Here is a 24,573-nt window from a genome sequence, read left to right on the forward strand (position 1 = left end):
TTAAATTAGTTGATGTCTTCTATGTCTTTCCCAAACTGATTTGAAGGTTTGGATGGGCCGGAGCCAAGTACAGAGACCAGAGTATTACAAGAACTTCCTTTGGAGCTGATGTTCACCTTTTAACCCATGTTTATTCATTCAGTCACCGTGCATGGACTTTGCTGAAGGCTGGACTGCACGTGGTGACAGGCACACCCCTGACCAGCTTCGGAGTTTACAGTGTAGGAAGGCAGATGTTCCGTGAATGTCACAAAGGGAAAATAAAGATGATTTGGGTGACAGCAACAAGGGAACCTATCCTTATCTAGAATCAGGGAAGCCCCATCCCAAAACTGAGGATGAAGGGTGATTAAGACCAGGAGAGGGTCGGGGGTGGGGTGGGGAGGAAGAAATGGAGTGTTCTACAACAGCACACAACCTCTAGTGATGGACAGGACAGAGTGACTAGAAGCACGTTCAAAGCCATGATGCTCCAGGATTGTGGGAGCATTAAATGTTAAAAGGAAGAGGATTTCAGATGAAGCTGGATGGAAAAGGCATGGGGCAAAGTAATGCAGGGCTCAGCAAGCCGTGCTGTCATTTTGAGCCTGATTCTGAGAGCAGGCCATTGAATGGTTTTAGCCAGAAGATAGTGACAGTTGCATATTTAAGAAGGTCACCGTTGTGTCTATAGAAATGAGCAGCAGGAGGTCAAGTGGATGGCAGGATTCTAATGCCATCTGTGTCCAGGGGACAGAAAACAGACCAAGATGGGAGCAGTGTAGAGGATGACTCCCAAATCAGTTGAGAGGAGTGATTGATGGGTGTTTGACTAGACGCAAGGAATGAGGAAGACACAAGACTATGAATGAGCCAGGTTTCTGGCTTGATCATTCAGGTGACAGTGATGTCACTGGAGAGACAAGGAGTCCTGGTAGAGGGGAGCACCCTACCTGGGGGATTTATGAAGACTCCACAGAAATACAACCTCTGAATCCGCACCTCCAAGGAGGAACCGAGCCAGGAAAAGAGACTTGGGCACTGTTGGCATCAGATAGCGGTTCTCAGCCATGGCCGCCAACTGGAAACATCTGGTGAATTTTAAATGTATTCCTACACCTGGGTCCCATCTCCAACAAGTACATCTGGGCCTGGTCATTGATTTTTTGTTTTGTTTTCTTAGTGATTCTAATGTCCCTCCAGAAACTGAGAACCACGAGTGAGAACTAGAAGGGAAGTCCTACATAGGTAAGGGACAGTGTAGAAGGAAAAGAAAAGAGAGTGGCTCGGGACAGACCTCTTTTTGGGTATGACTGCTCACCTGTCAACAGACTGACTTGTGTACACAACCTAGCCATCCATACCTCTCCATTATTTATGCAATGTCATAACTTCAAAAGTATCCGTTCTAGTTTAGGACACTTTTGTTAGCGTTAGAGAGGCTACTCCAGATATCCATTGCTTCCTAAAGAGTCACCCCAGAACTCTGTGGTTTAAAACAATAATCAATCTGTAATTTTCCAACGTTTCTGCTGGTCAGGAATTTGGGAATTCAGCTGTGTAGGTCTGGCCTAGGGTCTCCTGTGCAGGCAGGTGGAGGAGCTGGTGGGGTAGGCAGAGGGACGCAGGTGGGGTCCAGCCAGCACCGCTCTCTCTCCTTATGGAGACTCAGGCATTCTCCACATGGGCTATCCTTATGGGCTAGTCTGGGCTTCCTCACAACATGGTGGGCTTCGAACAGTCAGAGTGTCTATATGGCAGCCCAGAGGACCAGCACGAGTGTCCCAACTGGTAAGAGAGAGGGGGAATCACCCAGCCTTAGAAGTCCCATGGCATTCCCTCCTTTTCACCGCTTTGGTTAACCAGTTCCAAAAACCTAATTTTTAAAAAAATTTTATTTATTTATTTGGCAGACACAGATCACAAGTAGGCAGAGAGGCAGGCTCCCCGTTGAGCAGAAAGCCTGATGTGGGGCTCCATCCCAGGACCCTGAGATGATTACCTGAGTCGAAGGCAGAGACTTTAACCCACTGAGCCATCCAGGCACCCCCAAAACCTGCCTAATTTTAAGGGGAGGGGCCCAGAACTCAACTCTCAATGGAAGAAATATTGTTAAAGCTCTTGGAGAATACAGTCCACCTCAAAGGGTTAAAAACAACCACCACCACCCAGATTTCTTTCCATCAGTTCTAGGTCTACTCTTTGTCAAGTCACTGAACATTTGAGGGGGACAAAAGCAAATTAATTGAACCGTTGTTGTAATACCAAATGGAAATTGATAGCTTAAAGTTATATAACTTCTTGAATTCCTAGAACTAACCTGATGACTTGTAGAGCAAGAGACATTCAAATGGAGTTTTCTCCTATCTATAGAAATAGTAAAATTAATAGTAAAAATCAGATAACCAAAGTATCTTAATTCTTTTAATTTCAGTCCACGATAAAATTTTCATATTAGAATTCTGACCTTTAATCTGACACCTGCAGGTTTAAAAAATATATCAAATGGCTGCTATTAGCAGCTGTGGTACCTCTAATTCATACTGAGATAAGAAATGAGCTTTATGCCTATTTTATTTTACCGATTTAGCTAGCACGGATTCAGTATACACCTGCATGTTTACTGTAATTGTGCTCGATTCCTCATATTTTTCCAGAACTACCAGTTACATTTGCACATAATTTAGAGCATGGCGAGCCCCCAGTCTGCTGGAAGTGTTTTCATCCAGCCTGTTACACCCACACGGTATTAGGACTTAGGTAAATATTCTGTCTAGCTACTTTCTCTGATTAATTCCACATTTGGGACTTACTAGTGAGGACAAAGTAAATAAATAAATAAATAAATGAATAAATAAAAGGCAATGTTATTTTTACAAGGGATTTTGTTTTTGAGATGTTAATCAGAATAGAAAAGTAAGATGCTTTTGATTGATCTTCTGCTTCTTAGAATATTCAGTAAAAATCTTCCCTCCTTTTCTTTGGAGTTTGAGGTCTCCACTTTGGTGGTGGAAAAAGATAATTCCTGACATCCACTCTCACTCTGAGTTTTTTTTTTTTCTCCTGCTCATTCACAGAAATTTTCAGACAAAGAGTACCAGTAAGATATGTCACGATTACCATTTAATCAATACCAGAATAAAGAAGTTAATTGACTGTTAGTCAATACCAGAATAAAGGAGTTAAGTTAATCTCTAAATTATTTCAACCTTGGATATTTTTTCACTGTGGTGTTAAGTAAGGAGACTGTCTAAATGCCATGGAAACCAGGAACACTTGCTTTGGGGGAAGTGTGTTTGTTTTCACCTACATACTATGTTTTAATTCCTACAGGGTTGACCAATTCAAAACAGGCATGCTGGTTTAAGCCTTGGTAAAAATTATCATCCAACTGATCATGACTTGTTTTACTGATGATTTTATGACTTAGGCTGCTTTTCCTCTAACGGCAGCAAAAAAGAGAATTAAAGCTCGTTTGCACATTCCATCTCAGTCAAACAGCTAAAATTATAATGTCAGCCAATAAAAAAGCCAAACATTAAAAAATGCCCATTGATGGAGAAGTGAATAAAGAAATGCAGTATGAGAAATGGAAATTAGAGAATCAATTCCATTTACTATAGCACCAAGAACCATAAGATACCGGAATAAACCTAACCAAAGAAGTAAAGGATCTGTATTCGAGGAACTACAGAACACTCATGAAAGAAACTGAAGAAGACACAAAAGGATGGAGGACCATTCCATACTCATGGATCAGAGGAATAAATGTTGTTAAAATATCTATATTGCCCAGAGCAGTCTATACTTTCAATGCCATTCCGACAAAATTCTATGGGCATTTTTCAAAGAGCTGGAGCAAACAATCCTAAAATTTGTATGGAATCAGAAGAGACCCAAATTGCTAAGGAGATGTTGAAATAGAAAAACAAAACTGGGGGTATCACATTGCCTGATTTTAAGCTTTACTACAAAGCTGTGATCACCAAGACAGTATGGTACTGGCACAAAAACAGACACATAGACTGGTGGAACAGAGTAGAGAGCCCAGACATGGACCCTCAACTGTATGGTCAACTAATCTTCGACAAAGCAGGAAAAAATACACAGTGGAAAAAAGACACTCTCTTCAATAAACGGTGCTGGGAAAATTGGACAATTATGTGTAGAAGAATGAAACTCGATCATTCTCTTACACCGTACACAAAGATAAACTCAAAATGGATAAAAGACCTCAACGAGAGACAGGAATCCATCAGAATCCTAGAGGAGAACATAGGCACTAATCTCTTCAATATCAGCCACAGCAACTTCTTTCAAGATATGTGTCCAAAGGCAAAGGAAACAAAAGCAAAAATGAACTTTTGGGACTTCATCAAGATCAAAAGATTCTGCACAGTAAAGGAAACAGTCAACAAAACAAAGAGGAAACCCACGGAATGGGAGAAGATATTCACAGATGACACTACAGACAAAGGGCTGATATTCAGGATCTATAAAGAACTCCTCAAACTCACCGCACACAAAATAGATAATCATGTCAAAAAATGGGCAGAAGACATGAACAGACACTTCTTCAATGAAGACATACAAATGGCTAACAGACACATGAAAAAATGTTCACCATCAATAGCCATCAGGAAGATTCAAATCAAAACTCCATTGAGATATCACTTTACACCAGTTAGAATGGCCAAAATCAACAAGACAGTAAACAACAAGTGTTGGAGAGGATGTGGAGAAAGGGGAACCCTCTTACACTGTTGGTGGGAATGCAAGTTGGTGCAGCCACTTCAGAAAACAGTGTGGAGATTCCTTAAGAAATTAAAAACAGAGCTTCCCTATGACCCTGCAATTGCACTACTGGGCATTTACCCCAAAGATACAGATGTAGTGAGAAGAAGGGCCGTCTGTATCTCAATGCTCATAGCAGCAATGGCCACAGTTGCCAAACTGTAGAAAGAACCAAGATGCCCTTCAAAGGACGAATGAATAAAGAAGATATGGTCCATATATACAATGGAGTATTATGCCTTCATCAGAAAGGATGAATACCTAACTTTTGTAGCAACATGGATGGGACTGGAAGAGATTATGCTGAGTGAAATAAGTCAAGGAGAGAGAGTCAATTATCGTATGGAGAATAAGGAATAACACGGAGGACATAGGGAGATGGAGAGAAGGGAGTTGGGGGAAATTGGAGGGGGAGATGAATCATAAGAGACTGTGGACTCTGAGGAACTAACTGAGGGTTTTGGAGGGTAGGAGGGTGGGGGGTTGGGTGAGCCTGGTGGTGGCTATTAAGGAGGGCATGTATTGCATGGAGCACTGAGTGTGGTACATAAACAATGAATTCTGGAACACTGAAAACAAATTTAAAAAATAATTAAAAATTAAAACAAAACAAGTCTATCAGAAAAAAAAAATGTTGTATGTATATATAATGGAATACTCTTCAACCTTAAAAAAAAAGAAGGAAATCCTGTCCCGTGTGACCACATGGATGAACTCTGAGGACATTCTACTAAGTGCAATAAGGTAGACACAGGACGAATACAGCACGATTTCACTCACATGAGGTCTCTATAAACAGTCAAACTCCTATGAACCCAGGGAGTAAGAACAGTGCTTGCCAGAGTCTGGCGGGAAAGAGAATGGGAAGTTGCTTTTCAGTGGGTAGAAGTTTTCAGTTTTGCAAGATGATTAAGTTCTAGGGGAGTGCTGTGCGACACCGGGCTGTGGTTAAGCACACATTCTACCCTCAGAGAGGATAGAACTCATGTGAAACATTCTTATCACAATAAAAGAAAAAATGTTAGCTTTAGGTTATGCAATTGATCCCCATCATCATTTCAGTCCTTTTTTTTTTCTTTAAACTGATAGTCACCTTCAAGGATGAGAAGCAGAGTTCTGAAGGGCCTGCAGATAGGGTGACATCAGACATGTCCTACCAGCGAACCATAAATGGACCTTAGAGTTGGTTTAATCAAATTTCTTGATGTTCCAAGAAACTGAGCACAGACAGGTTATGTCCTATACTTGAACCGAGGCAGCTCATTTGTATCAGAGCTAAGACTGCCTCCAGGCTCTGTGACCCGTGACACAGTCCACTTTGTCGGGCTTGTAAGACACCTCTATGGTGGGAAAGGCCATAAATTCATCCAACATTAGCGCTCGAGAAGATTCTGGAAAGCCTTTGTGTGGACCCCCTCATTGGGCAGATAACAGAACTGAAGGCCAGAGAGGTATCTACCAAAAGATACACAGTTTTTCAGCAAAATTAACATGCTTTCTTTCCTTAGATGTGATTAAAAAGAGTACATTTTTAATAGAAAATAGGACCCTCAAATTATTATTTGCCAGAGACTCCCTACGCCAGTGGCGGTACAGCTCAGCTGGCTGAGGGAGGGGAAATCCTGGAGTTGGCCTGTTAATTGACGAATGAACAATGGTTTCCAAACTTTCTATTAATTCTCTTCAAAGAACATATAAATCTCGTGCTTTTCTCTTGCATGAGTGAATTTCAAAAGAAGTATTACAATTTTCTTTTTTATTAGAAAATGTTGTTACACTCTAGAATATCGTGATGCTGTGAAAATCTCTCGCTGCAGGAAGCCGAGCCAAACCCAAACCACGGCCCCCACAGGGTGCTCCCCGCCCAAGGCCTGGGCTGGTGGGCAGTAGTGGAAGCTCATTTCTAAGGGATGCGGGGCTCATCCAGGAGGTAGGTTTGGTCCCAGGACTCCCCAACAGCAGCAATGTCCTTCAAATCGCACTCCCAACTCTGATTCTCCCTACCTGACTTTCTCCTTTCTTCTCCCTCTTCTTTCAGAGACTCCAGACCTGCCTGCAGTGTAGCCTCTCTCTTCTCTCATAAGCTTTCCCTCACTGCCCCAACCCCCAAGCAATCTCTTGCTCCTCTAATCCCATGCTGGCATCTGCTTCTTGGAGGACTCAAACGAACACAAATAAGCTTTTTCTAACTACTCCTGTCTCTCTCTATTGGCGTTCCAGGGCTTGCCCCAAACCAGGGAGGCATGGTCCTCTCCTTTCTCCCTTCTTCCTAAGAGCTGAGAACCACCGTTCCAGAATCTTGGCTCAGTTATTTAGCTAAATATTGATTAACAAGTATTTTAGGGACATAATGTCTATGATATTACTATTACAGGAGCTATTGAGTACATAACTAAATTTAAAGTCCATCTGTGTTTATAAGGAGCAAGTAATGAAGTTGTAGAGGAAGGACTTAGAAAGAAAGAGTGGCTTCAATAATGAGGTAAGTGGCACACTGTTAAGTGTTGAATCTATCTAATCTAATCTAATCTAATCATCCAATGCCTGTGCTCAAGGTCAAAAGAGAAGAAACCACTGCATCCTTGTCATTTTTAAAAACCTGTTTCAACTGGGATAATATAGTATGAAGGATCATTGTGAGAAACAGCTAGAAGATCGGCGAAGTGCCCATAAATTCCAAGGGATTGCCAACAGAGGTAACGGTTCCCCTGCTGCCAAAGGTTTTCATTTCTGGCATGTTCCTGTGTACTCTGGCATTAACTGTCTGTGTTACACACATTACATAGACCTCTCAGCCATAGTGCAAAAGGGGCCCCTTCTCCAGCAAAAGGCTGAAAGGAGGGGGGACAGGAGAAGCAGAACAGAAACACTGTGAATTCCAATCATGTAGCTTGGAAAAGGCAATGTGATGCTAATCCTGCAATAGTAAATTTCTTCTTATCCCCCGAAACTGATGCTGACATTTCCATCTATTCATTCGGTTCCTTTAGCCTCCCTGTCAAATCTCTCCTAGTTGCCAAGCAACAAAAACAGCCGTTCTGTACATAAGCATTAGGCAATAACTATTGTCAATGTTTCTCCTTTCTTTGAAAGGGAAATTTAACGACCCTTTCCTATGAGAAAATGATGACAAGAACCTGTCCATGGTGAAACCCGAAAGCTGTTTGTGTGGTCTGTGCTTTTGCTGTTTGTATCCAAGGACTGGACTCAGTTGATTTACACATTCCTCCAAAATGATGAAATTAAGATTTGCCCCAAAGCTTGAATGATTTGGTCTTTAAAATCAACTATGTGTCCTACACCTGAGATTAATATAACACTGTGTGTTACACTGGAATTAAACAAACAAAGAAACACAACAATGTATCATTAAAACTGGCCACGTCCTAGGAAATGAGTTCTCTTTTAAATGAGGTTAACATTTTACAGATGCTCTGATTCTGCTAAAATTTCTTTAATCAGATGCCTGGGGTTTTCTGACCATATTCCACCACACATAAAGACTGGAACTATATTTCAGGACATTGTAAAACACAGACGAAGATAGTTACGGAAAAAAAAAACAATAATAAAATGGGACATCTGCCACCTGTTGAGGACAGACTGTATGGTTGAGCAGTTTAGCTCGGTCATCTGTAGAAACGACACCTCTCTGTCCTCATGGTGGCCTAGAGGCTCTTCTCTCCTTTTCTATTCTTCCTTCTTCATTTTAATGACTATGATTATTGTTTACAACCCAACTTCTAGAACTTTAATAGCTCTACAAGCCGTTCCCAGTAAGTGGTACAGCTCAGCAAGGGTATTCTAGACTAAGCTATTCCCCATTTCTGTATCATTCTGCTTTCCAACCTCACTTATTTTTTGCGAGGCTCAGCAATAGCTATAAAATTTTTGTTTGGAAAAGTCAAGTCCAGTTTTATGTTCTTTTTCTCATTTGGGCTTTTTATTTATTTATTTTTCTAATCTCGGTTCTATGTAAATTTGTATTTTGAGTTCCAAACCAGAGCTCCTTTTCCATTTTTTACATTGTAAAATAAACAGATGAGCTTCCCTCAGATCTTTTTTTTTTTTTTTTAAAGATTTTATTTATTTATTTGTCAGAGAGAGAGAGAGAGAGAGCAAGCATAGGCAGACAGAGTGGCAGGCAGAGTCAGAGGGAGAAGCAGGCTCCCTGAGGAGCAAGGAGCCTGATGTGGGACTCGATCCCAGGACGCTGGGATCATGACCTGAGCCGAAGGCAGCTGTTTAACCAACTGAGCCACCCAGGCATCCCTTTCCTCAGATCTTTTAGAGTTTATGTAATTAAGAGCTCATGAAGCTCAATTTATTATTGTATTTGCAGACTCGTTAGGTGCTATTAATACCACGTCCAATCTACAGATTAGGAAACTGAGGCTCAGAGAAGTTAGGTGATTCCTTCCAGACTGATTAGTTAGCATCTGGGGGGCTGATAATCTCTGCCTCGCTCTCTAAATTCTATAACCTTACCTCCCTGGAGATCACTTCCCAAGTATATGTGGTTCCCTCAGGTTGCTTAGGGTTCACTCTTTGTTGGAATTACTTATCAGTACATACCTGGACAGTCGGCAAATACTATTCTGTAACCCCACTTTATAAGCAAGGATCCCCTCTGCTTTCCATCACCAAATTGTATTGCTGAATTATATTCTACTTAAACTGATACATAATAATGCATGACAATATTTGACTAAAAATTTTCTTTTGTCTATGGCAGTTCTAATAACTTTTTAGTGGAGAATTACATACAAAATTTTATAAATCAGCTTGACAATCTGCAGTTTCATGTGAGAAATAATATAATAGTCACTATGGAGATCCTAACCTTAATTCATTCATGAGTTTCTAGTACTGAACTTATTATTATTGTTTTGTTATTTTTTATAGATTTTACTTATTTATTTGAGAGAGAGAAGAGAGAGAAAGAGATTGCACAAGTGGAGAGAGGGGCAGGGGAGAGGGAGAAGCAGACCCCCCACTGAGCAGGGAGCCTCAAGACGCCAGGTCCCAAGACCTTGGGACCAAGACCTGAACTGAAGGCAGCCGCTTAACCAACTGAGCCACCCAGCTACCCTTCTAGTACTGAACTTCTTTAAAAAGATGTCATTTAGGGGCGCCTGGGTGGCTCAGTGGGTTAAGCCGCTGCCTTCGGCTCAGGTCATGATCTCAGGGTCCTGGGATCGAGTCCCGCATCAGGCTCTCTGCTCAGCAGGGAGCCTGCTTCCCTCTCTCTCTCTCTACCTGCCTCTCCGACTACTTGTGATTTCTCTCTGTCAAATAAATAAATAAAATCTTAAAAAAAAAAATGTCATTTAGAAAAGAGTTATAAAAAGTGAGTATGTTCAAAATATAAGGTCCCTAATTAGCGTGAAGATTTTGTTCTGGTATCTTTCCTTAACAAAGTGAGATGTGGGGATCACCCCCCCTTTTTTTTTGTACATCAGAATATGACTAATTTTACTCACCAAAGGACCTCACTTACTATGGTGAAAACTTCCTGAGGCCACCTGTATTTGATAACCATCTTATAAAGATGCTGCTTTTTTTTTGCAGAACTACAAAGTAGTCAACCTATGTAACCCTACTTTCTGTTTTAAGAAGCAATTTAAAACTTGCTTTATTTAATAGCAAAGAGTACTAAAATAAGGTGACAATTCCATTAACCTATATTTCAGTTTTCAAGAAGGCTCAAGATTTTGCGAAATATTGTGAATGGGAAATGTGGTCTCTAAAGAACTTAACCACTCAAGTAGACATGTTCATTCATTCATTATCCATTCATTTACCCAATGGTATTTGGGGGTCAGCTATGTGTCAAATCCAAGAATATGAATCCAATCCCTGTCCCCAAGGAGCACAGAGTCTCGCATGGGGAGAAGACAACTTTGGTGCACAAAGCACACGCTCAAAGGAGAACAGGAGGGCAAGAGAATTCAGGTGAGGCAGGAGGAGATGAGGGTGGGGGGGTGATTCCTCTGAAAGAGTTCCTGAAAGGCAGGAGACACCTCCCAAACAGAGGAAAACTGCCTTTGCGAAGGTCCACAGGAACATTCAAGGTCAGGATGGTGCCACTGAAGGGAGCCTGTGGGGAAGCGGCAATAAATAAGACAGAAAGGCAGATGGGGTCAGATCTCGGAGGACGCTATGTCACACTGAGGAGACTGAACTTTAGTCCACCGATACTTCCAGCTTAAATCCCTACAGCTGTAATCCACTAATATAAAGATATTTTAAAATAAAACAGCCATAGATAGTGCAGATTGTAAATTTCGATTGTCTTAGATACATTAAACCTTAAGTTATAGTTTCTCCTTTGGTCTAAAAGCTGCCGGAGGACAGAAATTATTTCCTCACCAAAGTACCTGTTCCTTCTCGATTCATCCAACAGAGGATCCACTGATGAACTCATTCCATCACAAGGCTTTTGTTAAGTATTAATTTCCCACCATGCTTGGCTAGGTGTTTACATGAATACTGCATAGATCTGTTCTCATATCTCTAAAAGCTTGTAATTGGTAATTTAAGACATAACAGTTGTAATTATTCTTAATTCTCAGGACTAAAATGCCATTGCTCATGTGACAGATTGAGAAACAAACTAATCATAAAAAGGCCATAAAAGCTAATAAGTAAAGGAAATACATGTACTAAAAGAAATCAATGTAAAATTATAAATGACCGGAATTTTCAGTTGTTTATTATCGTGATTTATTTTATTGAGTTGAGAAATCTATTAACCTTTTTCATGTAGGAAGATGGAACTTACTGAATGAGTTAGAGGAGCTCTACCTTCATTGCCATGCAGATTGATAATATTTACAACTTAAACATCACTGTCTTTCAAAACAATGCCAGCGCTTTGACGAGTTACTGAAGGGCAATGGAAAAAATACCGTCTACTGTTCATGTTTGCGCACGTACGTGACAGCGATTGGGACCAGTGGATGGAAATGGCGCCTAAGCCAGTGCCTGAAGCACACACCCCGCACTGCTGTGGTCTGGGCCCTGACAGATCAGCCTCCGTCCCCTCACTGGCGGGGTGCCACCAGTGTTTTGAATAAGACACTCTGCTGAGCCTACCATATTAATCTGTCCAACCAGCCAGGCTTTGCAGAGAATCGATTACTATGACTCTGATTCTTTAAAGTGCTTTTCCTTCCCATAACCCAGCGTTAGGAGCTGTCCCATGCATCCATCAACAGCCATTTGGAAAGGGGCCAAACTTTGGTCAGCACCAGCCTCTCACACTGGAAAACACGGTCTCACCTAAGGAGGTGACCAGGAGTCAGAGAGAATGTGAAGCCCTCCTATCAAAGGGGCACATCGCTTTGCTCTTCTTTGCTCAATGCTCAGTAAGTAAAAGCAACTTTGTATGCAAATGATATATGGAATATATTACACAAGACAACGACTAACAAATTTGCATCAATTTCTGTGATGACACTTAGGACTCCAAATACGCTGCACATTGTGGAAAATGGTTTTGGCCACATTCTCAGAGACCTGGGCTCACAGGTTTGTTCTTCTGTGTCCTGGCGGTACTTGGGTGGAAAGTTCTGGCAAGCAGACATGTAGTGGAAAGGGGCCAGGCTTTACAACCAGACACAGCTGGGTGTGAAACCCTGCCCCTCCACGTTTCCTGAGAGTCTGACTTTGACCAAGTCACTGTACCTTAAGCCTCCGTGTCCTCAGAATGTTATTTAATAGGAAGATCTACAAAACAGGTAGCATAGCCGTTGACGGAGCCAGGGAGAGCTCTAAAAAAAAAAATCTCACAAGTCCTGCTCCTGCTTGAAACCTTCCAGCAGTGACTTCTGCCCTTTGAGTAAAGCCCTCCCTGGCTCATATCTCTCGGGCACAGACCCTCTTTGGCAGTCTGGTGAAGCCTACAAGTTCATTCTTAGAGTGTTTTAAATAAAATACATATGATTAGAAAGGAAACCACCATTCATACTGAAATAAAGTTGGAACAAAAGAGTATGCCACGGGATTATCTGGGCTCCTCTATTAACATCAAATAAGATGATGGAGGGGACACCTGGGTGGCTCAGTGGAGTGGATTAAGCCCCTGCCCTTCAGCTCAGGTCATGATCTCAGCATGGGCTCTCTGCTCAGCAGGGAGTTTGCTTCCCACCCCCCACCCCCGCTGCCTGCCTCTCTCTACTTGTGAAATTTCTCTGTCAAATAAATAAATAAAATCTTAAAAAAATAATAAGGTGATGGAGGGGCAGTTCCTGTAACTGCAGTCATTCTGAAGTATCGAAAAACAAACCGCATTTCAGGAGATCTGTGGCAACTGTAATTTGATTTGAGGCATCTGTGACTTCTAGTTGTGAAAGTCACAGGTACTCCTGCTGCAACCGTGAGCTTTTTTCTCCGCTTGCGTTCAGGACTGAAGGCGATGCTAAATTTCATCTGGATGTGAGTGAAGATGAAAATGCATTTTTTTTCATGCAAGTTTGTGGAATCCTGGATTCCACCCGCAGATCCCGTGGCGGTCCAGGAACACAGGCGAAGAGTGAATATTCGACCAACACCAATTCCCGCCGCGCTTGCTGACCTCACCTCCCCTTACCGTCTCTCTCTGCTCACCACACGCTGGCAACACTGACCACGTGATCTCCAAACACGTTAAATTACCACCCCCCATCCCCTGCCAGAGCTTTTGCTTTTCTATCTGGAATGTTCTGCTCTCGGCTCTTTGCAGGGTGTTTCTTTCCTATTGTCTTCATCTCGAGTGTGACCTCTTCTGAGTCGGCTGCGCTGAGCAGCCCCATCGAAAGCACCCCCTCCCCGAGCCACCCTTATCAGACCACTATCTGAAAAGATTGTGTGTATTTATGCGGTCTCCATATGGACTCTCTGTTCCCCTGCCCTAAAAAAAGCAAGCTCCGTGGCAGCAGGAACCTCATCTACCTGTTCAGCTCCATAATCCCAGCATCTAGAATGCTGTTGGGCCAAATAAAAGACAAAAAAGTGGGACTCCACAAATGCTACTCTCCCATCCCTCATTCTGTGTTTTAGGTACCGTGACGATACAAAGACATTAACAACAAACTCTGCCCTCAAGTCGTTTCCAGTCTAATGGAGGTGGGAGGTGGCCCTGTAGAAGGTGGGGAAATTGTCCATGTCCTAGAACCGTGGACAAATCTCTCGTAGGGCCTCCGTCTCCACGGTGCCGGATGAAAGGCTTGGACGAATTGATCTCCATGGTCTCATATGGTCTGTGGTTTATGATCATTAGGAGCTAATAGTGCAAGGTTGTATATAAAGAAGTGAGGAGTTTTGACCCTAACAGGAAGAAACTTTGCAGAGGAGGACAAGACTTAGACAGGGCTTTGAAGTGGGGTGCCTGGGTGGCTCATTGGTTAAGCATCTGCCTTTGGCTGAGGTCGTGATCCCGGGGTCCTGGGATGGAGCCCCACATTGGGCTCTCTGCTCAGCAGGAAGTCTGCATCTCCCTCTTCCACTCCCCCTGCTTGTGTTCCCTCTCTCGCTGTGTCTCTCTCTGTCAAATAAATAAAATATTAAAAAAAAAAAAAAGAAGGGCTTTGAAGTGTAATCAGACCCCAGCAAATAATGAGAAGGGAGGATATTCAGAGTCATGAACCCTCTGTGTTAAAAGAAACGTTACAGGTTATCCAGCACGACCACTAGGCAATGGTGTGACCATCTCTCTGTGAGGCCATCTCTGGAGGTGTAACCTAATACCCTAGTCCTCAGCTGTAACCCAGCATGGTGGTTAAGACTTTGAGTTGTAGAATGGTACTGCCTGGGTTCAAATCCCAGCTCTGGAGCTTACTAGCTATGCGAACTTAGGCTAATTACGTAGCTTTTCAGTGTCTCAGTTCTCCCCTCTGTAAAATGAGAATAACAATACAATTAACTTCATGGGGTTATGGTCAAGATTAAGTGAGAAAATGAAAATATGTTTAACACACATTCAGTGAATGCCCCTCATGATTCTTTCTGTTGAGTGGTTTTCTAGTGTGTCAAACTTACTATGTATACCCCAAAACCATTTTTCCCTTCTTCCATTGTAACTGAATTTTTTACTAGCTAGAGACTATCCAGTTTGGAGTTTCTACAGCCAATACGTAACTATATCATACCTTTTCCTTGACATTCACATGCGTATTGAGTTCAGCCATCTTGCTTCTAGTGGAATAAACCCTATAAAGAAGGAAAAGAAGATTAAACTTTTAAAATTGATTTCTCAGTGTGTTACTTCCATGCTCTTTCCAAACATAGAAAACAATTTCATTCAGCCATAATCATAAATACCATTTTAGAATGTAAAAATACTTTCAAGCTAAGCATTTGTCTTAGATGTTCTAAAAGCATGTTATGATTACTCTAGAAGACAATGTAAAATCTTTTATGCATACTGTATTGACATGAAAAATGATAAAGACAGACGCGTGTGCACCCAAACTGTATTTCTTAGTAAATAAAAGAAAGATGGTCAAAACAGTGAGAGGCGGGGCGCCCAGGTGGCTGCCTTAGTTTCAGGTCATGATTCCAGGGTCCTGGGATCAAGCTGTCTGCACAGCAGGAAGCCTGCTTCTTTCTCTCCCACTACCCCCTGCTTGTGTTCCCTCTCTCACTGTGTCTTTCTCTGTTAAATAAATAAATAAAATCCTTAAAAAAAATTGAGAGAAGGAAAAGCATACCTATTTTGACTGAGCATTGTCATCCCAATCCTTCCTGTCTCTTAGTTATTTTATTTGCCTCTAGTTAATATAACAAATATTTAACCAGTCTTTCCTACATACACATAAATACACCAAAGCTCTCGAGGAAGAAACAGAAGAAATTATTCAAGATTTAAACATAAGAAACACCATACATAACAGTTTTTAAACCGGTTTTTTCACTTATCAACATATGAACTTCGTTCCAGATCAAGGCATACCTATTCCTTCACCATAATTTTAACGACTATAAATTCATGATCTCTATGAAATGGAGTCTTAAAATTGCCCGTAATCTTTCTGTCTCCCTAAATTCTTTAGATTTTCTAACTCGGGTGTCCAATCTTCCTTGTGAAGTGACCCACTCAGGGAAGATCTGTGTTCTTAATAAGAAGCGGTGGTGTTTTCTTTCCTCTCATCTGGTCTAAATCTTTCCCCATTATTATGGAAGATAGAACTTAAGTCTTTAATAGTTTCGATCTCTTTTTGAAATAGAGCATAAATGACTTAAATGGGCAAAGACTGGTTCAGGAATTAGCAGCAGGATAGGCCAAGATATCAATACACTCCCTATTTGCATGTTTAACGCTTTTTGTCAATCAAGAACCACTGAAACTCTATCTTTTATTCTTTTTGACTCATGCTACAGTGAGTGTATCTAGAGTTGATACATTTCAGGAATAACTTACAATAATTCTCGGATTTCTCCTCGCCATTTTCTTTTAAACCCAGGTCTTAAATAAAACATACACTCAGATCCATTATCTTTTTTTGTTGTTGATTTAGGATGAAAGCCTGGCAATATGTAATCTTAACTCTATTACCATGCACATAGGAAATCCACATAGATATATTATTATCTATTACTAGATACTATAAATAGTAAGATTCCATCTTTTTTTTTTTTTTTTTTTTTTTTTTTAAGATTTATTTATTTATTTGACAGAGATCACAAGTAGGCAGAGAGGCAGGCAGAGAGAGAGAGGAGGAAGCAGGCTCCCTGCTGAGCAGAGAGCCCGATGCGGGACTCGATCCCAGGACCCTGAGATCATGACCTGAGCCGAAGGCAGCGGCTTAACCCACTGAGCCACCCAGGCGCCCCAGTAAGATTCCATCTTTGTAAGTTTCCAAGTGATAATGACAGACACATGCATTTGGGCACACTAGCAGGAAAGACTCTGCAAACTCCATCCCCAGTAAGACAGCTCATTCCCATATGCTCTGCAAAGAGTGTCCATGCCATTACACATTGCTCCCACTTAAATAACTGTCCCAAATCGCAATTCTGCATCTCTGAGTTGGCATATGGGAGAAAGCCAATAATATGAGCTGCGGAGAGGGGCCACCTGGGTGGCACCCAAGAGTGACCCACCCTTGAGTTTCAGCTCAGGTTGTGATCTTGGGGTGATGAGATTTAGTCCTAAGTGTGGCTCCCAGCGCAGTGGGGAGTCAGCCTGAGATTCTTTCTCCCTTTCTCACTGCCCCTCCCTCTGCATGCTCTCTCTCTCTCTAATAAATAAATAAGTTCTTAAAAAAAAAAATAATAGCTCGCAAATAATACCTGAATTTCATTCTTGTTTATTGCTGCTCTTGAGAGTTACTAATAACCGAGAATGGGATTATTTTCTGATGGTTGATTTTCTTATTCAAATGGAAGTTTTGGCATGTAAATACACATTGTGTACACACGTGGATTTTTCTGCGTGTGACTGTGAGTGTGAGTGTGTGTGTGTGAGAGAGAGAGAGAGAGAGAGAGAATGAAAAAATGAGGATGGGGAAGAGGCAGATATGGGTTATCCCTGTGGAACTACGAAGGATCAGGGTGGTAGCAGGATTTAGTGCTATTTGTTAGGATAGATCTATGAGCCACAGCTCCCTTCATTAAACTAGATTAGCCAATCTTCCGGACACATCTAATCTTGCCATTATAGATGTGTGAAATCTGATAGAAAAACCGTTCTGTTTTTATTTTGCTTTGATGCCTCAGATTTGGGTGTGAAGCCTTTTCTAAGGCTGGAGTGTCATAATCCACGGCGGAATCAGGGAAGAATTCCATCGAAGACAGAAAATTTCTGAGCTCTGAGGAGGCGGCAGCACTGAATGGTGAGATCTATTTGTAGACGAACAATATACACATGAATGTGTAGCTTTCTTTTACTTAATATATATCTATTCATATATATTTCCTTGGCAATTCTCTTTGTTTTTGACCTCAAAGTCTAACTCAAGAAGATTCTTCTTTGGTAGTGGTGACAGTGAATTAATTACAACATTGTGTGGGTGTGCGCGCGAGTGCGCGTCTGTGAATGTGTTTGTTTGCGTGCGGAAAAGCTGGCTCTGGGGGTGAAATGATCTATTACAGGTTTCTCAGATGGTAAGAGAAGATCAAGATAATGCTGGGGGCTGTTCTTTGTCCATCTTCTTCTCTTGGTCCTTCCCCCCATGTGGAGCACCGCATCTACAGGCTCCACCTCCCAGGTGGACTCCAGCGCTCTCTCCACATCAAGGCTTTCCGCTGTCTGGCATATAACAGAGAGATGAGGGCATCAACTGTAGTTCCAATTATGGAAACTAGAGGAAGAGTTTTAATCTAAATAGAATATAAATTTGGTTTGCCCTAAAGAATTAAAGAGTTTAACTGGCCAGGCAGTCAAACTGAGTCCTATCGCTAAGGACAAAGTGAGGGCAAGGTAGATCATCAGTGTTAAATGTGCACACCCTCAGTCTGGCGCCAGTCCCTCTGGTATTCCAAAGTACACCTCACCGTGGCACGGTGTCATATGCTTGTTACCCTTCCTGAACTAACTTCCTCTCCCCTGTGAAAATGAAACTGTGCTGTGCTTCTCTTCTTTTGGGAGTCTCTTTTCTGCCATGAACTCTATTGGGACAGTCAGCTCAATTTGATCTAAATCTTAATTCTTTAACATTTTTTTCTTATTTTATATATTTATTTGTCAGGGAGAGAGAGAGCACAAGCAGGAGGAGCAGTAGGCAGACAGAGAGGGAGAAGCAGGCTCTCCACCAAGCAGGGAGCCCAAAGTGGGACTCGATCCCAGGACCCTGGGATCATGACCTGAGCGGAAGGCAGACGCTTCACCGACTGAGCCACCCAGGCGTGCCTTCATTATTTAGCTTACACAGTTAAAGAACTTTTCCTCCAGGACACATATTGTCACATCCTCCAAAGTAATAAGCCCAGAGTTTGGCAACTTAAGAGTTGCAGACCTCTGAGCTAACCTGAGAGCCCTCTAAGGCTATGATTGACAGGTGTTGGGGACCAACAGGCCTCCTTAATTCCCTTGCGTCACACTTGGTCACCACACATCGTAGTTTATCATTACGGGACGGGATGGATGTCCATATCCTAATATACGATGATCAAAAGAGCTTTAAATCCACAGAAAAGTATAGGATCTCTGGCTTCTTGGAAAAGCATCTGGTTTCTAGTTTCTACTATCCCTTAAGAGTGTTCTCAGAACTGACCAGTTACTGAAGCCCAGTTATTCAAATCCATAGGTATGTGTTCTGTGCCTGTCAATCAATATCAAATTAAAATAACCAGAAATTCTGATATCGATATAGTGTTTCAATAGCTTGGGTTCTGCTTGAAATTTTTTTCCTTAAAGCTGTACTTTGCTTTCAGTAATAACATTACAAACATACATAGATATCATTTAAATTTTATACATATCCTAGACAAAAATAAAGGTTAAGAATATTGTTGACTGAAATTTTATTTATGAAATAACATACTAATCTCTTACTTCAGTCTAGATATATCTATCTATATATAACATATATAGATATATATACTCCATAGTCAAAAATGAAATAACAAGTTTATCTCTTACTTCATTCCATATATAGATGTGTGTGTATGTATGTGTGTGTATATATATATATATATTTATATATATTCATATATATATACTATAGTCAAAAATTTATTAGGAAAAGATATCAATCCCAAAGAAAAGAATTTCACAATTTATCACCAATATATCACCTATATACTTCTCTGGTGCAAAATTAATAATCCAGAAATATAGCTACCACTAGTCACTTCATATGCAAAGTTGTATCAAACTGAAGTATTCATTATGCAAAGATCTTACTTAATATACGTTAATGTCAGTCAGGAAATCTATTGGTTTATAACAAAGATAAATATTTTTTATGAAAAATAAATCTGCAGAGCACAAATTCTGGCAAATATGTTTCAGCATTCCTAAATAATACAAATCAGTGAAATTCAATATATGTGCCAAACTAATCAGCTACCAAACTCTGTGTTTAAAAAAAATATGTACTTCTAATTCTCACACAATCATATACAACATAGAGAGTGAAAACAAGGTATTGAAATGCCAAATTGCTTTCTGACTCTGTTTCCCTCGTGTTTTACTGTGTAGATAGTAACGAGGTTTCACTTTTGTTTCTCTGAAACCTATGACTGCTTTTAGATTCACTTTCCTGTTCTCAGGTACTACGTCACTTTTCTTGAAATGGATCCAAGGAACCAGAGGTAATATATAAGAAAAATTTTAAAATAATGATTTTAGCAATTTTTTTCAAGGTCATTTATGCGAACTTCTTCCATGATTTATAAAAGTGTAAAGATCACAACACATAATTGGAGTTAATAGAGTATTTCATAAATTATCATAATGTAGCTGAAGGAGACAGGGAAGAGGCAGACATCCCAGTGAGAATGTGCAGAGAGGGAAGCTGAGCAGGTTCGTAGAAGATGGGGATCCACTTGACTTTCTGGCTGATCATCAGAATCAACTGGGGAGCTTTCAGAAATAGAGAGTTCTGGAACCCCTTGCCAACTAGTAGGACAGGGTTGAGCCCTGAGCAAAGCAACTCCCTAGGTCATTTTCATGCAAAGCCAGATTTGAATGTGGCTGGGCTGGACCAGAATGTGCTGAGACTGTAAAATATATCCTAGATTTCGGACTTAAAACAACGAAAAAGGAATGTAAGTCATCCCAATATTTTTTGGATCTGTTATGTGTCAAAATGATACTATTTAACTTATTAGGTTACATAAAACACAATATTAAAATTAATTTTGCCCATTTCTTTTTATGTTTTTAAAAGTGACTACTAGAAAATTTTAAATGGCCTATGTGGCTTATGCTGTGTTTCCACTGTCCTGGAGTAGCTGTTCTTAGTTTGATTCCCAGAAGGGCAGTATCAGCGTCACCTAGGAACTTGTTAGAAAGGCCGATTTTCTGCCCCTCACTAGAGAAACTGAAGTCTGGGGTCAGGGCAGCTCAGCAGTGAGCATTTTGCCCCCCTCCTCCCAGAGGCCCCCAGATCTCAATCTAAGCTTTGAGAACCCCTACTCTCCAGTCTCCATCCTGGGAATATTAAGAAAAAGCCTCTTCCTGGATCTCAACCACTACACACAACACACTGAGTCTCACAGAAACCTAGAGAGATAAATGGGGGGCCGGTTTCCCACAGATTACACTAACGAATGATCTTTCGACCAGCATATTATTAATAATAATTAACACATTTATAATGCCAGGCCCTCTGTTAAGTGCTTGGTAAACATTTCTTCCAGTTAACTCTCTCCCTATAAAGTCGAAATTATGATTACTCCCCATTTTATACATGTGAACGCCGAGGCACAGAAATTCAGTAATTCAGCCAGGGTTGCCGAGTAAGTAGCAGGCCCAAGACTCAAGCCCTGGGCAGTCTGACTCTGGAGCCCACAGCTGTCGCGCTGCTGGCGCTTCAGAGTCACGGTAAGCGAGTCATGGGGCGCGCTGTGATGGGCAGCGCCGCGAGAATCCCGCAGGGACTGCAGGGGCCCGTCCCACGCATCGGCTTCTCGGGCGGGGCGGGCACTCGATGCATATGCCCCGTGCCTATGTGGACCCTGTACACGCTGCAGAGCAAAACCACGGAACTCACACGGCAAGGGACAGGAATATACTTGTTAGAGAGGCTGGTTGTTTTCCGGCGGCTTCCTGCCCTAGAGGAGATTGTCAAAAGCCGCCCTGAGCTGGCCCTGAGCCAACGAAGGGTCTCCCTGGCTCTTTCACCCTGCCCAGGGGCTCCATGACATTCCAGAGCCTGAAGCTTAACTGCTTCTTCTTTCGAAATTCAAGTAATTAAAGTGTCTGGGTGTCCGACTCAGGTACAGCCCAGACAGTGCTGTGGTCACGTAGGCCCTGCTGAGCCGTCTGCTCACGGCTGTCCCAGAGAGAAGGCACGAGAAGCGACCTTGCAGGCAGGTGGTCAGTTACTTGGTGTGGCCAGCGGGAGCAGCAGAAAGTCTTGGTCACAGCCGAGTGTCCAGCGGTCTCCCAGAGTGCCAGTCCTTAACCTGTGCAAGCTTAAGAGACAGCTGCATTTTCACTCGGTCTACCTCTGGAAGGAGGTGGAATACAACTGATTCGTTTATTTCCTTCTCCACTGCCGTCAGCGGGTCCTCAGCAGAGAGCAGCGCTCTGAGTCAGTGAGAAACGGGTCTGGGATGTTTTGAACAGAACTGACTGTATGGGGTGCCACATCCTGACGGATGTCGCAAAAAAGTTTCTAGATTGTCACTGTATAGCGTGAGGGCCTCAGGTCTCCAGACACAGAATAAGACGCTGGTGTTGTAGGGAAAGAAAAACACTTTTTACCTACACCCTTCTGAGTTCTTCCCTTTGTAATAAAAGACAGATTAACAAGAGAAAAATAAACAGAAATTTATTAACGCGCGTACCTCCTGTATACACGGGAGATACGAGGGAAAAGCAAGGAACTCCCGAGGCGTATTAGAGCGCAGCATCAAATACCATCTTCACAGGGAAAGGAGAGGAGGGATGTAGGCCTCTCAGGGGAGAGCAAATCATTTTTAGGAGGGATGAGAGGTTCGACAGCTCGTGACACAGTGTGTCTGAGTGTGATGTCGACTCCTAGGCTCCTCTCCTGTGACAGGAGGCAACAGTCTTATGTGGTTGACAAAACTGCCCAAGGGGAGCTCAGATACAGCCTCTCCCTGCATTTGCTGTTTTCCCAGTGCCTTCAGCTCCCGAAAATCAATAGGTCAAAGGGGCACAGTTTGGCAGCAAGTCCTGTATATCTACAGTCATATTCTGGGCGGCATATTCTCCACCCTTCGGAGTATGACCTCTGTGGCCCTTTTCGGCTCTCAGGACTACAAGGGTGGAAGGGCGCTGGGAATGACGGGAACATTCGCCTGCTAAGGCACAGGCAAGGTGAAAATGCACCTTAAAAAAAAAAAAAAAGCATGGGTGCCATCTGCAGTATTTCCTTGTGAAGATCACCTTTAAACTGATCAGGGACTAGTTGTCCAGTCCCCCATGACCAGTCGGGGGTACCTGCGTGTCACCTAAGCAGGTGTCACCTAAGTAGGAGACAGTGTTCCTTCGGTAAAACGGGGACTTCGTCTAAACGGACGAGTACGTAGGATTTCTGTGGCTGGACTCTCCCGTGGCCTAATCCTTCTTTTCCCTTTCCCTCAGTCCTTTGCTGTTCCTTATCTGGTGTTGTAATTACTGAGGTCTCTCCAGTTTCAAGGGCTTTAGCTCTTTCTTCTGTGGTTTGATTCCCACAATTTAATAAAAGTTCCTGCGCTGTGTCTTGTTCCTCAGAGGAAAGCTGCTTTAATTATTAGGAATGAGGACACATAAACAATGAAACAGAGAACACTGATTGAAATATGAATTTCATATAAAGATACTTACCGAGACTTTTTTGTTTAATTTGGAGGGGGGAAAAAAAAAACAACCTCAAGGTTGCATTTTTATTCAAAGACACTTCAATGTACTAAACTCACTGTTAGAACAACTTCGCTGAAAAGCATTTTAAGGGCAAATGTCAGAAAAAATTTCACATGTAAAAAGCCCAGACTCTGCCTCTTTTGAAAGGCAGGGTTAGCCTCTGGTTTAGAAATGTCGCTGCCTACGAAGTTCTTTGTGGGGAGAAGAAAGAAAATTGAATGTTTTATTTAAACAGGTCATTAACAGTCAATACTTATTTGAAAAGGCCTGCTTCCAGAGGCAGATAAAAGCTTCCAATCACTTAGAATATCACTTGAACACATCTAGGGCAAGATGTGCTGATGCAAGTTTCAGACCTCTCTCAACAGCCCGGCACTGGCGCGGGAGGCTCGGCCGCCCTCGTGTATGCTGCACGCCGAGGCAGCAGACAGCACAAAGCACACTCTATGGCAGGCCCGGCTTTGAATTTTCCATTTAGTGCTGGCAAATGCGTATGAATGAAGATTACCCATTTTTGCATAGAGTGCCAAACCACCTCCCCGAAGCAGCAGAATGCAAATGAAAGCAAAAGAGCAGAGGGGAACTCAAATCAATGAATGCAGCGGATCCTGGGCCCTGCAAGCACCGGGGTGGGCGTGTGGCAGGCTTTCTTAGCATTCAGCTGTAGCAGGATTTTTCTATTTAATGTGAAATTATTTCATTTCCTATGTCTCTGACGGCTTGAGAATATAAATAAATGCTTTTTACTAAAAGTGACCCGATGCTGGCGCTCGGGGAAGGCTCTGCTTCTGATCGCTGGGCTTTCAGGCAAACATGCGTTTCCATAGAGATGTGGGTGACCTGGGCCCGGTGCAAGTACCCACTTGTACCAGCCGTTCAATTATGTTTCAAGATGCGGTGATGTCAGCTCGAGGCTTTAAAACATGCCCATCTTCAGAGATGCCTTGGGAAAGGTGAAGTGACTGGCCTTGTGAGGTTCGGAAGAAGCACGCTCTAACAGGCTCCCTCACCGCAGATGACACCTGCTTGCTCCCATCCCCCTCCTGGCCCTCGAGCAAATCTCTGATCCCAGAGGGGTGTGGACACAAAAGCCCAGCGCAGTTCTCCTTCACACACCAGAGCACCAACTGCATTACACAGACTCCCCAAATGCTGAAAAAGGACACCCTTTCCTTCTCTTTCCTAGTCCCCTGGCTATGGGCAAGTCCTACCGAGGGCAATGCTTGTTCTCATGCTCTATGGGGACTGCGCGCAGTGGTTACAAAAGAACCCTAACCGAACTCTTACTGTGGCCGGGGCACCGCACTAAGCACCTTGCACGTATTAACTCCTTTAATCCT

At 42.3% G+C, this 24,573-nt stretch overlaps 1 protein-coding gene across 5 annotated transcripts in view; it reads right to left on the bottom strand.

Moving 5' to 3' along the window:
- SPATS2L (spermatogenesis associated serine rich 2 like) overlaps positions 1–24,573 on the bottom strand; it is a 167,039-nt gene that overhangs the window by 70,474 nt on the left and 71,992 nt on the right. For all 5 annotated transcript variants that reach the window (XM_059168478.1, XM_059168481.1, XM_059168480.1 and 2 more), the window contains one exon: positions 14,904–14,964. In XM_059168478.1, the coding sequence (XP_059024461.1) occupies positions 14,904–14,942 (39 nt within the window). In that variant the 5' untranslated portion in view covers positions 14,943–14,964. The remainder of the gene's footprint in view (positions 1–14,903; positions 14,965–24,573) is intronic.

The sequence above is a fragment of the Mustela lutreola genome, chromosome 3 (assembly GCF_030435805.1).
Source record: "Mustela lutreola isolate mMusLut2 chromosome 3, mMusLut2.pri, whole genome shotgun sequence".
NCBI classification, from domain to species: Eukaryota; Metazoa; Chordata; class Mammalia; order Carnivora; family Mustelidae; genus Mustela; species Mustela lutreola.